This window comes from Sus scrofa, chromosome X, assembly GCF_054392235.1.
Source record: "Sus scrofa isolate SSC_HxYL_T2T_F1_AM1 chromosome X, Sscrofa_HxYL_maternal_Yorkshire_Landrace_v2.0, whole genome shotgun sequence".
Classification (NCBI taxonomy): Eukaryota; Metazoa; Chordata; class Mammalia; order Artiodactyla; family Suidae; genus Sus; species Sus scrofa.
The window spans coordinates 18,373,433-18,388,687 of NC_139401.1; the positions used below are offsets into that span (position 1 = coordinate 18,373,433).

General features: G+C 39.9%; 1 protein-coding gene across 11 annotated transcripts in view; it reads right to left on the bottom strand.

The window, feature by feature from the left end:
- SCML2 (Scm polycomb group protein like 2) overlaps positions 1-15,255 on the bottom strand; it is a 105,810-nt gene that overhangs the window by 17,990 nt on the left and 72,565 nt on the right. For all 11 annotated transcript variants that reach the window (XR_014835797.1, XR_014835798.1, XM_085008653.1 and 8 more), the window contains one exon: positions 366-580. Coding sequence is in view for 9 of the 11 variants with exons in the window: in XM_085008653.1 (XP_084864779.1) it covers positions 366-580 (215 nt within the window). In the remaining 2 variants the exon portion in view is untranslated. The remainder of the gene's footprint in view (positions 1-365; positions 581-15,255) is intronic.

The following is a 15,255-nucleotide window of genomic DNA, read 5'->3' on the forward strand; positions in this document are numbered from 1 at the left end:
TTACTGATTTATTATTATTTCAGTTGCACCTGTGGCACATGGAAGTTTCCCAGGTGAGGGACTGAACCTGCACCACTGTAATAACTAGATCCACAGCAGTGATACCAGATCCTTAACCCACTGAGCCACGAGGGGACTCCACATTGATTTTTAAAGTATAATGAGTTTTAAATAAACTGGCCTGAACATAAATATACCCATGCAGTATTTTGAATGTGGTTTTAAAGAGACTGAACACGATTCAGTTTTAAGTTGATCCAAGAAAAGAAATACCAATCTTGATGGCTATATAGGGCTTAAAAAGCCTTACATACTCTTGGCACATTCCCAAAGGGATCACACTCTTAGTAAGAGACCTAACTAACCTTTTTTCCTGAGTTTGGACCTTTTTTCCTTGGTGCGCTATTTTTAGCAGAACTTCCCTTCTTAGGGGCTGAAGTATGACCGGGTGGTTTAGCCCGACCTGATTTCTTGATCTGCTGTGTTGGTAATATTACAGCAGTTTTCTGTGGAGACTGCATTGAACGCTGGGTTGCTTTGGAAGAAGAAGATGTTTTTGCTATATTCTTTGTAATGGGAACTAAGGAAAAAAACACAACATGAAAAGAAAATTAAATGACATAAGGTAATTTCTTCTTACAAGACAAGAGAAATTTAACTCGACCTTTAAAAATATTCCATGTTATTCATTAAAAACCACTTAAAAGTACCATTTAATCAAGTTCTAAGTATTTAAGATTCCAGTTTATCAAGAAATAGTCTAATTCTCCAGAAAAAAATAGAGGTTTTTATAACAGTAACAAGTAACTTCAAACTTATCAGCACAGTGAAAATTTCTAGCAATTTACCTTTTGTATGCTTCTCTTGTTTTTAGTCCTTAGCACAGAAAAGAGTTTTTCCTTAAGAAAATACTATCCAATTATGCCATATACAGAAATTGTTTTACCTATCAATATGGAAAAACATAGCAAAGCAGCTACCAATGACATTTGCTTTGTCTTTTAGAGACCAGGGGAATCCCTCTGACTTTTTTTTTTTTTTTTTTGGTCTTTTTAGGGTCACATCCACAGCATATGGACGTTTCCAGGCTAGGGGTCGAAAGAGAGCTGTAGCTGCCAGCCTACACCACAGCCATAGCAAGGCAGGATACAAACCATGTCTGCAAACTACACTGCAGCTCACGGCAACGCCAGATCCTTAACCCACCGAGCAAAGCCAGGGATCAAACCTGCATCCTCATGGTTATTAGTCAGGCTTGTTACTGCTGTGCCACCACAGGAACTCCCCCTTCTTATTCTTAATGGCTAAAACACATTATGTTCCTTTATGTATGTTTAATAGTAAAGCTTCATATACTATAATATAGATTCTACATTAATGATGTCATGTAAGGACCACTATCTCATCCAAGTGATTTGTATTTACTTAGTTACTTGGTAGCCCAATCAAGACAGTTAATATTTCAAGTGAATGTTCCCTGCCAGGTTACTTTTCTCTATGTTCAGTTAAGTAAAAAGAGATTATTTTTAGCATTAATCCCTTATTAATTTCATTAGTACAAAAAAATGAATTTTACATAGTAAACACTATTAATGTCAAATAAAAAGTCTTTACAAGAAGAGCTATATAAGTAAGACATTTATACAACTATGCAAAAAAAAATCATCTACTTTTATTTTGAGGGCTTCATTTTTACAACTTGAAACCAATCTATCACTTTGCTTCTCCGATTGACAAAAGTCATGTGTAAATCTGCCTTTCAATAGAGAATACCAGATCTTCCCTGCAGACTTTTTTATCTACTTCTATCAATTACCAAGTCAAGAGGATGGAACAGTCTTCTCTCATCTGCCAGGGCAAATGGAGGACCTCTTAACCGCCACCATCACTTTCCTGCTCCCTTTATTTATAGTAATTCGCCTACTTACACCAGCCTCTCTTTAACTCTTTATCCTCATATATCTCATACTCCACTCTCGCTCCCACTTTCTTCAAATAACTCCAGTAACCTAATTCACATTACTTCTTCTTAAATGAGTTTCCCTGTTATCCCTGTTATTATCTTTAGGAATTTCATCATCGTATTTCTGATGCTTCATCATCCTGACCTCATCATTAGATAATTTCTGAAGCTATTCTATATCCAAGATAATCAATTGTGCTTTTTTTCTCTGCCTCCAACTTCTTTATCTGTTATCTTTGCTTCACACCAAATGATCCCACTTTTCATCCTCATTATAAGCCTTCTCCATTTTCATCCAATGTATTAGTTTTTTTTTTTTTTTTTTTTTTTTTTTTTTGTCTTTTTGTCATTTCTTGGGCCGCTCCCGCAGCATATGGAAGTTCCCAGGCTAGGGGTCCAACTGGAGCCATAGCCGCCGGCCTACACCAGAGCCACAGCAACACAGGATCCGAGACTCGTCTGCAACCTACACCACAGCTCAAAGACAACGCCAGATCGTTAACCCACTGAGCAAGGCCAGGGACCAAACCCACAACCTCATGGTTCCTAGTCGGATTCGTCAACCACTGAGCTACGACGGGAACTCCCTGTATTAGCTTTTGTATGGCTTTACTTTACTCTATCAACCTGTACCCAACTGTTCACCTCCAGCAACACCCCTCTAACTAGTATCCCTTAGATTATCACCTCCTGATCTTTGACTATGTCCAGCATGTCAGCTCCCACCTCTGAGTCACACTAACATTTGCTATTTGGTATCCTGAGCTACCGAACCAAGGGTCAGTAATTTTTTCTGTAAGGGACCAGACAGTAAATATTTTAGGCTCTGAAGGCCACATATGGCCTCTGTCACACATTCTTTGTCTCTTTGTTTGCTTGTTTTTTTAAAAAAAAAACCCTGTATAAACATAAAAACTATTCTTAGCTCACAGGCTACATGGGCTGAATGTGGCCCTAGGGCTGTAGTTTGCCAACTCCTGCTATAGGACATTAGGATATTGTTGATCGCTATAACATCCACAATAACCTCAGGTGGGATATCACTGCTGCAACTGATTTCCAAGTATGTTTCTACGGAAGAATATTTTCCCCTGTTTAATTTTCCCTCTCATCCTATTCCATTCAGCAAATGATCCTATCTTCTACTTTATGAGAAGATTAAAGGCTATCTTTTGAGTGATATAACCATTCCATTTCTCTATTTTAAAGTACTTTTATTTTCATTCATTCTCATCTCTCCCTCTTAAACGAAGTTTTCTCTCTACTCTTCTAAGCACTTTTACTTATGTCCTAGTAACTTCTTTCGTTCCTTTGGGACATTATGGTTTCAGTTATCTCTTCTCCATGTTATTTAGTAACTTGGTCCTCAACTCTTTGCTCTCTCTTACAACCCTCACATATCCTTTGTTTTGGAAGTTTCCTCCACTAGTTCCTAGTACTTCCAAGCCCTTGCATGAATTCCCCTTCTACTTAATACCAAGATATTAAGAAGAATCACCTACAATTGATACTTCAATTTCCTTATAACCCTGTATTTCCCTAGCTTCCTATAATAAGCTTTTCTTCCCCCGACCATTTTGAAGAAATTCTTTCCAAGGTCAGTAATGACTGCACAGTAACTAAACCCAAACTGGTCATTCTCTTGACCAATTTATTCAGCTCCACAGTCCTAAACCCCAGAATATGTGGCATGAAGAAAAGCAAACAGGAGTTCTTGTTGTGGCTAAGTGGTAACGAACCTGACTAGTATCCATGAGGACTCAGGTTCCATCCCTGGCCTTGCTCAGTGGGTTAAGGATCTGGCACTGCTGTGAGCTGTGGTGTAGGTCATAGATGCGGCTCAGATCTGGCGTTGCTTTGGCTGTGGTGCAGGCCGGCAGCTGCAGCTCCAATTGGACACCTAGCCTGGGAATTTCCATATGTCACAGGCACGGCCCTAAAAAGTAAGCAAACAAACAAACAAACAAAAACTAAAAGCAAAGGAAAAAGGTTAGAATCTGGACCTGAGCTTAAATTCTCTGCCTTAGGTTAGTTTTAAGACAGAACCTAGGAATATAGGAGGGCCTCAAAAAAAAAAAAAAATTTACTAAATGAATGGAAAATAATTTCAACCTGCAAGCCAATGTTTGACCTCCAAGATAAGTATATATATATATATATATGTATATATATATATATATACATATATATATATTTTTTTTTTTTTTGTCTTTTTAGGGCCACATCCACAGCATATGGAGATTCCAAAGCTAGGGATCCAATAGAAGCTATAGCCGCTGGCCTACACCACAGCAACAGCAATGCCAGATCCAAGCTTCGTCTGCGACCTACACCACAGCTCACAACAATGCTGGATCCCTAATCCACTAAACGAGGCCAGGGATCGAACCTGTGTCCTCACAGATGCTATTCAGATTTGTTAACTGCTGAGCCACGACGGGAACTCCCTCCAAAATTAGTATATTTTATATAATGAATTAAGTTGTAGCAAATAAAATATTACTTTGTCCAGTATGGAAAATGTAATGAAATGAATATTCGATTTAAGAATTTTTGGTATTTGATATTAGTAGATCTTGGGACACAAATATTTGCGCCATAGCTTCAAATATTCCCGTAAAACATATTCTTTAATAAATAAAAACTCCTTGACACACGGTATATATGTATGTATAAGCAAAGAAAAGTGTATTATAAAAAATTTTACATAGGAAGAAGTGCTTTCACTTTAGAAAGCAAGCTTTTCAAAAGCAAAGACTCAGTTTTGTTTACTGACATATCCTGGCACCTAGAACAAAATACTTTTATAACTAAAGAGGAAAGAGTAATCATCCAATATACTGAACAGCAAAATTAAACTATATACCTTATACATGTATTATCTCCCCTCCAAAGAGCAATCATATAAAACAGACACATGTTAAAATTCTATTCAGTATTAATAAAACTATTTAAGTAGAAAATAGATTTGTTTAAATAAGGTTTAAATTATGTATAGCACTATAACCATGTGTTCATAGCAGACACAATATGAATGAAAACCTTTGTGAAAAAAGTATGTGAAATACATAGAAGGATATGCTAATCATCTTTCATAAAAGTTGTATGTGAATACCTGATACAAAACTTATCTGGTTCCTCAGCTCATCTACAGGTAGAACACAGAACAATATTTGGGTAAAAAAAAATGTCCAGGAGATGAGAAGTTATTAAAATATGAAAATGCAAAAGAGGAGTTCCCGTCGTGGCACAGCGGTTAACGAATCTGACTAGGAACCATGAGGTTGCGGGTTCGACCCCTGCCCCTGCTCCTGCTCAGTGGGTTGATGATCCGGCGTTGCTGTGAGCTGTGGCATAGGTTGCAGACGTGGCTCAGATCCCGAGTTGCTGTGGCTCTGGCGTAGGCCTGCGGCTACAGCTCCAATTAGACCCCTAGCCTGGGAATCTCCATATGCCACGGGAGTGGCCCAAAGAAACAGCAAAAAAAAAAAAGAAAAAGAAAATGCAAAAGAAATTAATCTATCTTTGGAAACAATCAGAAAGAAGGAAATATAGTCAAGAGTAAGCCTGGGAGTTCCCATCGTGGCTGGGCACTAGCAAACCCGACGAGTATCCATGAGGACACAGGTTCAACCCCTGGCCTTGCTCAGTGGCCATGAGCCATGGTGTAGGTCAGAGAAGTGGCTCAGATCATGCGTTGCCATGGCTGTGGTGTAGGCCAGCAGCTGCAGCTCTGATTTGACCCCCTAGCCTGGAAACTTCCAAATGCCCACAGGTGTAGCCCTGAAAAAAAAGAGAGAGAGAGAGAGAGAGATGAGGCCTGGAAATGAAGAAAAGGAGCTAGATGCCAGTGTTTACTGGCTACCCATTACATGCTAAGCATTTCAAAATATGTTATTGCATGTAATTCTCCTGCACATCCTATGAGACAGGTATTGTTCCCCACTTCATACATGAGGAAACTTAGGCTCGGTGAGGTTAGGTGACAGCCAAGATCACCCAACTGGCTAAGACTTTATCTCCTAAGTGCAGGCTTCTTCTTTTTTTATTTTATTTTATTTTATTTTTTTGGCTTTTTGCTATTTCTTGGGCCGCTCCGGCGGCATATGGAGGTTCCCAGGCTAGGGGTCTAATCGGAGATGTGGCCGCCAGCCTACACCAGAGCCACAGCAACGCAGGATCGTTAACCCACTGAGCAAGGGCAGGGACCAAACCCGCAACCTCATGGTTCCTAGTCGGATTCGTTAACCACTGCGCCACGATGGGAACTCCCCTTTATTTTATTTTATTTTATTTTATTTTATTTTTTTTGTCTAGGCTTCTTCTAATATGCCACCTTGCTTTCTGTCCTCTAACATAAAAGGCTATTAAATAGTAAATCTACTTCCCTGAGTCAAAGTGCAGGTGTGTAAAAAAAAAGACGGCCCTGGAGTTCCTGGAGTTCCTGTCGTGGCGAAGTGGTTAACGAATCTGACTAGGAACCATGAGGTTGCGGGTTCGATCCCTGCCCTTGCTCAGTGGGTTAACGATCCGGTGTTGCCATGAGCTGTGGTGTAGGTTGCAGATGCGGCTAGGATCCTGCGTTGCTGTGGTTCTGGCATAGGCCGGCGGCTACAGCTCCAATTGGACCCCTAGCCTGGGAACCTCCATATGCCGCAGGAGCGGCCCAAAAAATGGCAAAAAGACGGCCCAAAGGACAACCTTGTGAACTCCTATGTGTTATTTCACAAGTTGCTAGGTGCTATCTGACAGAGGGAGTCTTGAATTTTTAAAAAGTCAGATGTAGAGGCATACTTATGAGGAGAATACATTAACAAATGTAGACAAAGACATGCTAGTAAAACTTTTCATGAGCTTTCCCATTGTGGCTCAGAGGAAACGCATCTGACTAGCATCCATGAGGACGCCGGTTCTACCCCTGGCCTCGTTCAGTGGGTTAAGGATCTGGCATTACTGTGAGCTGTGGTGTAGGTCACAGATTTGGTTCGGATCTGGCGTTGCTATGGCTGTGGTGTAGGCTGGCAGCCATAGCTCCAATTCGACCCCTAGCCTGGGAACCTCCATATCCCATAGGTACAGCCCTAAAAAGACCAAAAAAAAAAAAAAAAAAAAAAAAACAAATTTTTCATGCCTATGGATAATATTTATTTCCAAATAGTACTCATTAAATGTACATTTCTGTTAACACATTAAGAAGCTTTTTTTTTTTTTTGGTCTTTTTGCTCTTTCTTTCTTTTTTTTTTTTTTTTGTTGTTGTTGTTGTTGCTATTTCTTGGGCCGCTCCCGCGGCATATGGAAGTTCCCAGGCTAGGGGTTGAATTGGAGCTGTAGCCACTGGCCTACGCCAGAGCCACAGCAACGTGGGATCCGAGCCGCGTCTGCAACCTACACCACAGCTCACGGCAACGCCAGATCGTTAACCCACTGAGCAAGGGCAGGGACCGAACCCGCAACCTCATGGTTCCTAGTCGGATTCGTTAACCACTGCGCCACGACGGGAACTCCTCTTTTTGCTATTTCTTGGGCCGCTCCTGCGGTATATGGAGGTTCCCAGGCTAGGGGTCTAATCGGAGCTGTAGCTGCCAGCCTACGCCAGAGCCACCGCAACTCCGGACGCGAGCCGCGTCTGCAACCTACACCACAGCTCACGGCAACGCCAGATCGTTAACCCGCTGTGCAAGGGCAGGGACCCGCAACCTCATGGTTCCTAGTGGGATTCGTTAACCACTGCGCCAAGACAGGAACTCCTAGAAGCTTTATTATTCAAATACAGTGCCTGCATTCTCTAAACTATGAAAAGAGAGCAAGCAGCACGTACAATTACCACAGAAAAGGAAATATACTTAAAAATGAACAGCAACCCAATTTCCAGTTACTGTAACACATGTGCTGGTTTGGCTTACATACTGCTTACTTGAACAGGAACTAAAATGGATTAGGATATAAATTAATATGTATTTTGCTTTTGATTTAAAAAGATTTGATAGAGATATGGTTGCTTATTGTTCTCCAGATTTTCTATACACTATTTACTTAATACCTGGTGTATTCTTTTTACCAATCTAGGCAATTTAGCAAACTCAGAAGAAATAAATACAGTCTCAGTTATAGAGTTCTTATTTCTTTCTTTTTTTCTTTTTATGGCCGTACCTGCAGCATATGGGAGTTCCTGGGCCAGGAGTCGAATTAGAGCTGCAGCTGAGGCCTATACCATGGCCACAGCAACATGGGATCTAAGCCGCATCTGTGACCTATGCTGCAGCCTGCGGCAACACTGGATCCTTAACCTACTGCGCCAGGCCAGAGATCGAATCCGCATCCTCAGAGACAAGGTTGGGTCCTTAACCTGCTGAGCCACAACGGGGACTCCAATTTCATACACATATTTCCATATACATAAAATTCCTATCTCCTTAAGTAGATAGATTTGTGATTTCCTTCTCCTTAAATAGATTGAGTGGTATATATACAACCATATGACAACAAGGGCAAAAACTACTATAAAAACTGATGCCTTGAATTTGAGACTAGAAATAGACAAAAATCAAAATACGAATGGGCAAAATATAGTTTGGAAAAACCAAAACCGAGTAAAAAAGTAAAAATTCTGTCACTGTCCACATTGACTCTGGAAACTTTTCAGATTAAGAAATCCTTTGTAAGTCATCTTATTTTTAAAAGTGAGTGTAAAATGAAACTATCATTTATACTAAGGATCTTTCATACCGGTAACTATAAAACCAAAGAAAAAATATAAACCTCTATTTTGAAAAACATGGAGATATCAATAGAGACGGTTACATAAGCTAAACTATCAAACCTTGAGGCCTGGTATTTACAGAAATTCAGTCAAGTTACCCAATGTCTCTGCCTGGAACATTCCTCCCTGTTCCCCAGAGCCTACATTGCCACAAACTGATCGGTCATGGGTAGCGGTAAGAGCAAATGGGAGGCAGGGTCAAGTGTAAAACACTTAAACATCCTTCATTCAATCCCGCTGCCATCTCACACCATAGCACTGACTTCCTTGACTGATTATCTTCAGATATTGCCCCAATTCTCCTCCCCTCTCCCCCAACCAAAAGAAAAGCCACAATCCCAGCCCAGAAACCTTGCTTTTTAGGAATTAAACATTCATAACTGACAGAGTTTGCTTTACCTCTGAAACTAGTTGTTTTTTTTTTTTTTTTTTTCTTTTTAGCCACACCTGTAGCATGTGGAAGTTCCCAGACCAGGGATGGAACCCACACCACAGAAGCAACCTGAGGTGCTGCAGTGACACCACCAAATCCGTAACCTGCTGAGCCACAAGAGAACTCCTGAAACTAGTTTTTCAAATACCTAAGGACTAGTATTGTCACATAAGGGTGACTTTACTTTTTCATAAGCATACTAACAGTCTTTTAAATGTATTTATTTCCTTATTTTTAGCAATAAAAACCTCCAATAAGCTAACAGAAACTCTTGAAGGAAACCACAAGAGGTAGTTACTAGTGGAAAAGGAAACAAGGAAGCACAATGACACTTATCACAGCAGGCATTTTGGAAAGCAGAAGCCAGATGAGGACTACGCATTTTCTCAGAAGAAGCAGGGTAGAGATCAGAAGGACATGGTAGCTGGTACCAACCACTCTTTACACCTATTCCCTTCCTTGCTTCTCACCATCTAGTGCAGAGACAGTGGTTCCTTATTAATTAGGTTCAAGTTGAGCTTTACCATGTAACAGCTATGAGAAATAACAGCCCGGTCAAATTATTTAAAATCTTCATGTGACACACAATATGCACTCAATAAATGTTAGCCATTATTATCAGCAGCATCACCACCATCACCACCCCTGTTTCTATTCTCACTCTCCCTTCCCAGGCTCTGACGGTGCTCCTTGCCCTCTTCTATAAATTGCATAGCATATTGGGGAAATCCTGTTGTCAAGGGCTAACAATTCGAATAAAGTTTCCTCCAAAGAAGGAATTCCTATTTATCTACACTCTCTCTAACTTACACCTTCACTCCTTCCATTTACAACAACATATCTTGACTGACTAGTCCATATTCACTATTATCATCATTTTTCCATTTTTTAACCCTCTGCAAATACACTTCCAGGCACCTTTTTTAGGTAATCTCTAGGTAGTAACAACACCCTCAACTTCCTAACAGCCACTGACAATGATGCTTCTTCTGGATTTTATGTGACTTCCAGCAAGCACTAAACACTTCTTTTTAAAATTATTTCTTCTATTTTGTACAACCACTCCCTCATTGTTCTCCTCCTAACTCTGTCACTTTTCCTATGGTGTCCCCCAGGATTAGCTATCTTTGCCCCACACTCATCTCCATTTTGAGTGCTTTGGTTTACACTCTTGATTTCAGCTACTACCTACACATATAACGATTCCCAAGTAGTTCTCTTGCTCACTCAAGCATTCATGTGACACTTCCCTCCACCCCACCCCCACAGGCCTGTCTCAAGTTCCAGAGCTGTGTTTTCAATAGCTAACTAGATAATCTAATTAAGCATCTCAAACTCAACATATCCAAAAGCAGAATCATCAAGCTTATCCTATATGTTCTATCTTGATGAATGCCACTACCTTTTTTCACCAAAGTACCCTAAGTCAGAAATCTTGAAGCCATCTTTGTACTCTTCCTCCTCCACATGTCTAACTAAGCCTACTTCCTTTTAGTATTTCTCAGTTGTCCTCTTCTTTATGCCTGTCAATGATTTGGTCCAAGACCTCATGACTTCTCACAGAAACTACAACACTAGCCTCTAAATTGGCATTCCTGACTGCATCTTCCAATCCATACTCTATATAACACATCAGGGTGATCTTTCTAAAATACAAATTGTATGTCACTTTTCCACTAAAAATCCTCAGTGGAGTCCTCTTGTGGAAGAGTAGGTTTCGGGATCCAGTGCTCTCACTGCAGTGGCTTGGGTCACTGCTGTGGTGCAGGTTCATTTCCTGGCCTGGGAATTTCCACACACCACAGGAGCGGCCAAAAAAAATAAAAAAAAAAAATTTTTTTCAGTGATGCCACATTATCCATATGCTAAAATTTGAACTCTTGACCTGGTATGCAAGGTCCTCTACATACCTTCACAGTCTCTTCTCATCTCTTCCCCACTTATCATTACAGATTCAGCCATAATCTTTTGCTTAAGTCCTCCAAATATTCTGACCCTTTACTGCCTTTGCAGAGCCTGATCCAAAAAAAGCTTTCCCTTCCTTGTCAACAGTTAAATTACCATACATTATATGAAACTCTCCTCAATTACTGGCTCTGTAAAATTCTGGCACTAAGCTCCAAGGCAAACCATAGGATATTAATGCTCCTACACCACACATACTGCATTTCTCTCTATTGGCACAGATCTTAGAGCATCTTATCTTCATCTGTCTCGCCACACTGTGAGTTCCTTTAGTGCACAGAACCATCTAAATTCTCTTGTTATAGCTCCAACAATTGATCTAGGGCCTGCCACATAATGGGCATCCAATAAGTGTTAAATAAATGAATATTTAATATATTCAACTTTTATCTCTGTTCTTATATTCCTATAGAGACAATTCAGGAAGTTTATGCATTAAATAGATGACCATGGCTTGCTTACAACATTACAGTTTTCTTGGAAAAACAGACTTCAAATGTTAACCAACCAATTTAAAAATCAACTTCTAGGGGGTTTCCATTGTGGCTCTGCAATAACAAACCAGACTAGTATCCATGAGGATGTAGGTTCAATCCCTGGCCTTGCTCAGTGGGTTAAGGAGCCGGCACTGCCATGAACTGTGGTGTATAGGTCAATGACGCGACTCAGATCCTGCGTTGCTGTGGCACAGGCTGGCAGCTGCAGCTCCAAGGTGACCCCTGGCCTGGGAACTTCCATATACCACACGTGCAGCCCTTAAAAAAAAAAAGGCAAAAAAAAATAAAAATAAAAATCAACTTCAAGAATACACTCCATTCAAAAAAGAAGGAAGGACTCCAAATCAAAACCATAATGAGGTGCCACTTTACATTGAGATGGCTATAGTTTTTGTTTGTTTTTTTTTTTTCAATTTTATTGGAGTATAACTGACTTTACAAAGTTGTGCTAGTTTTAGGTATACAGCAAAGTAAATCAGTTATACAGATATATATATCCATTCCTTTTCAGATTCTTTTCCCATATAGGATTACACTTAGGTTAATATTGAGTAGATTTCCTTGTGCTGTTACCTACCTAGGTAGTAGGTCCTTGTTACCTATCTATTTTGTTTTATATGCAGTAATGTGTATTTGTCAATCCCAACACCCTAATTTATCCCTCCCTACCCCACGTTTCCCCTTTGATAACCATAAGTTTGTTTGAAATCTTTGAGTCTGTTTGTTTCATAACTTCTTTTGTGTTATTTTTAATTAGATTCCACATATCAGTGGTCTCATATAGTTGTCTTTTTCTGACTTAGTATACTAATTTCTAGGTCCATCTACATTGCTGCAAATGGCATTATTTCATTCTTTTTTATCAATGAGTAATATTCCATTGTATATATATGTATCACATCTTTATCTAATCCTCTGTTGATGGACACATAGGTTGCTTCCAAGTTCTGGCTATTGTAAAAAGTGCTGCAATGAACATTGGGGCACATGTATCTTTTCATATTATGGTTTTTACTAGATACATGCCAGGATTGGGATTGCTGATCTTATGGTAGTTCTATATTGCTTTTTAAGGAACCTCCATATTGTTCTCCATAGTGATGGTACCAGCTTACATTTCCACCAACAGTGTAGGAGGGTTCCTTTTTCTCCACACCCTCTCCAGCATACACTGTCTATAGACTTTTTGATGATGGCCATTGTGACTGACATGAGGTGATACCTCAATGTAGTTTTCATTTGCATTTCTCTAATAATTAGTGATATTGAGCATCTTTTCATGTGCTTTTTGGCCATCTGTCTTCTTTGGAAAAATGTCTGTTCAGATCTTCTGACCACTTTTTTTTTTAACTTTTTAGGGCTGCACCTGCAGCATATGGAAGTTTCCAGGCTAGGGGTCAAATCAAAGCTGTAGCTGCTGGCCCACACCACAGCTACAGAAAAGCCAGACCCAAGCCACATGAGCAACCTATGCTGCAGCTTGCAGCAACACTGGATCCTTAAATCACTGAGTGAGTCCAGGGGTCGAACCTACATCCTCAAGGATACTAGTCAGATTCATTTCCACTACGCCACGACGGGAACTCCCAAGACAGCTATAATTTTTTAAAAAGGAAAATAACATGTTGGCAAAGATATGGAGAAACTGTACACTACTGGTGGGAATGCAAAGTGCAGCTCTGTGGAAAACAGGCTGGTGGTTCTTTAAAAAAAGTTAAACATATAATCAACATATGAACCATCAATTCCACTCCTAGGTATACACCCCAAAGAAATGAAAACAGGGACTCAAGTACATGTATGGGCATGTTCATAGCAGCACTATTAAAAGACGCCAAAAGGAGTTCCCGTCGTGGTGCAGTGGTTAACGAATCCGACTAGGAACCATGAGGTTGTGGGTTCGGTCCCTGCCCTTGCTCAGTGGGTTAACGATCCGGCGTTGCCGTGAGCTGTGGTGTAGGTTGCAGACGCGGCTCGGATCCCGTGTTGAGGTGGCTCTGGCATAGGCCAGTGGCTACAGCTCCGATTCGAGCCCTAGCCTGGGAACCTCCATATGCCGAGGGAGCAGCCCAAAGAAATAGCAAAAAAAAAAAAAACAAAACAAAACAAAAAAAAAAGACGCCAAAAGATGGAAACAGCCCAAATGTCCATCAATGGATAAATGGATAAACAAATGTGTAGTATATACATATGATGAAATATTATTCAGCCAAAAAAGGAGTAACTGATACATGCTATGACATGGATGTTATGCTAAGTGAGGGAAGCCAGAGACAAAAATCACATTTTATATGATCCTATTTACATGAAATATCTAGCATAGGTAAATCCATAGGAATAGAATACAAATCAGTGGTTACCAGGAGCAAGGGAGAAGAGGGAGTAGGGGGCAACTGCTTAATGGGTAGTTTCCTTTTTTTTTTTTTTTTTTTTAAGGGAGGCATATGTTCTACATGAATAACAATTTTGTCATTAAAAACATAAAATGCCCCAACACAAATAAACAATCTAGCCACTTTCTGGAATGACAACAGAAACCAGTCACTCTAAATATTTAGAGGTGTCTAAAGAAAATAATTATTCAACATAAACATTATAATATTCTATTTTGATTTTTAAAAAAGCCATACAACTTTTAGATTAGCACTCATGAATCCACTAAAAATAACATTAGAAAAAACTATACAGGCTCACTGCATACATACAATAACCTTCAGAATCTGCAGCTCAGTCTCTGGCAGTTTCAGAATTAAAGAGTAGATCCCCTCAGTACCAAAGCAGAAATCTTTCAGAGAAGCTGACTCAGCAGAACATAAAAGTAAAAGCATCTCTATTGCTCCAGCAATTGATATCAGAGACATAAGATACCCAACATTCACAGTGCTAGGGGCACTCTGTTCTGGTCAGATACCCTCCCATACCTAATTCTGCCTTTCACAGGTCTCTGCTATCATTTTTCCTTTTACCATCACTTAAAGACTTCTCTACCATACCACTTTTTTACTCTATCTCTTACTTTCATAATGTACCCAAAACAAACATAAAAAGTCCTTTTTTGACACCCCCACCATTTTAAAAGGTTCATTTGTTTTACAATTAATCACTATAAGGGGAGAGAAAAAGACAAATACAGGAGGAGTTACAAAGAAAGAAATATCTCTAATTTTTAGTGGTAGCTGCCCCGGTTTTTATGGGAATGGGACTTGTCTTTTCAAATTTAACCCTGGTCGGATCTTGCATCCAGGGCTCTGCTGCATATTCTAATCTCAGGGCTCTGCCCAGTTTCCTGCTCATTTACGAAGCAGAGATGGTTTGGTTGGCAAGGTGAGAGTTCAACATCATGAACAAACCCATGCCTGTTGCCTTAGCTCCTCCATTATCCTTCCTGATTCTCCTTCATGACCCATGTAAGTTTCCCTCTTATGCAACAAGAACCACAGTTTTATAGTATCAAAAATACCTTAAACATATAATAAAAGGTAACTCTCACATACAAAGAAAAAAAGTATGCACTCAGAAAAATAAAGATTTCCTTTAAAAGAACTTGTTTTTGGGGTCTGACAGAACATCCCCATTTGGGAAGTGCTGCTATATCTTTTCCAGTAGCCTTCAAAAATTATGTCTGCGAGTTCCCGCT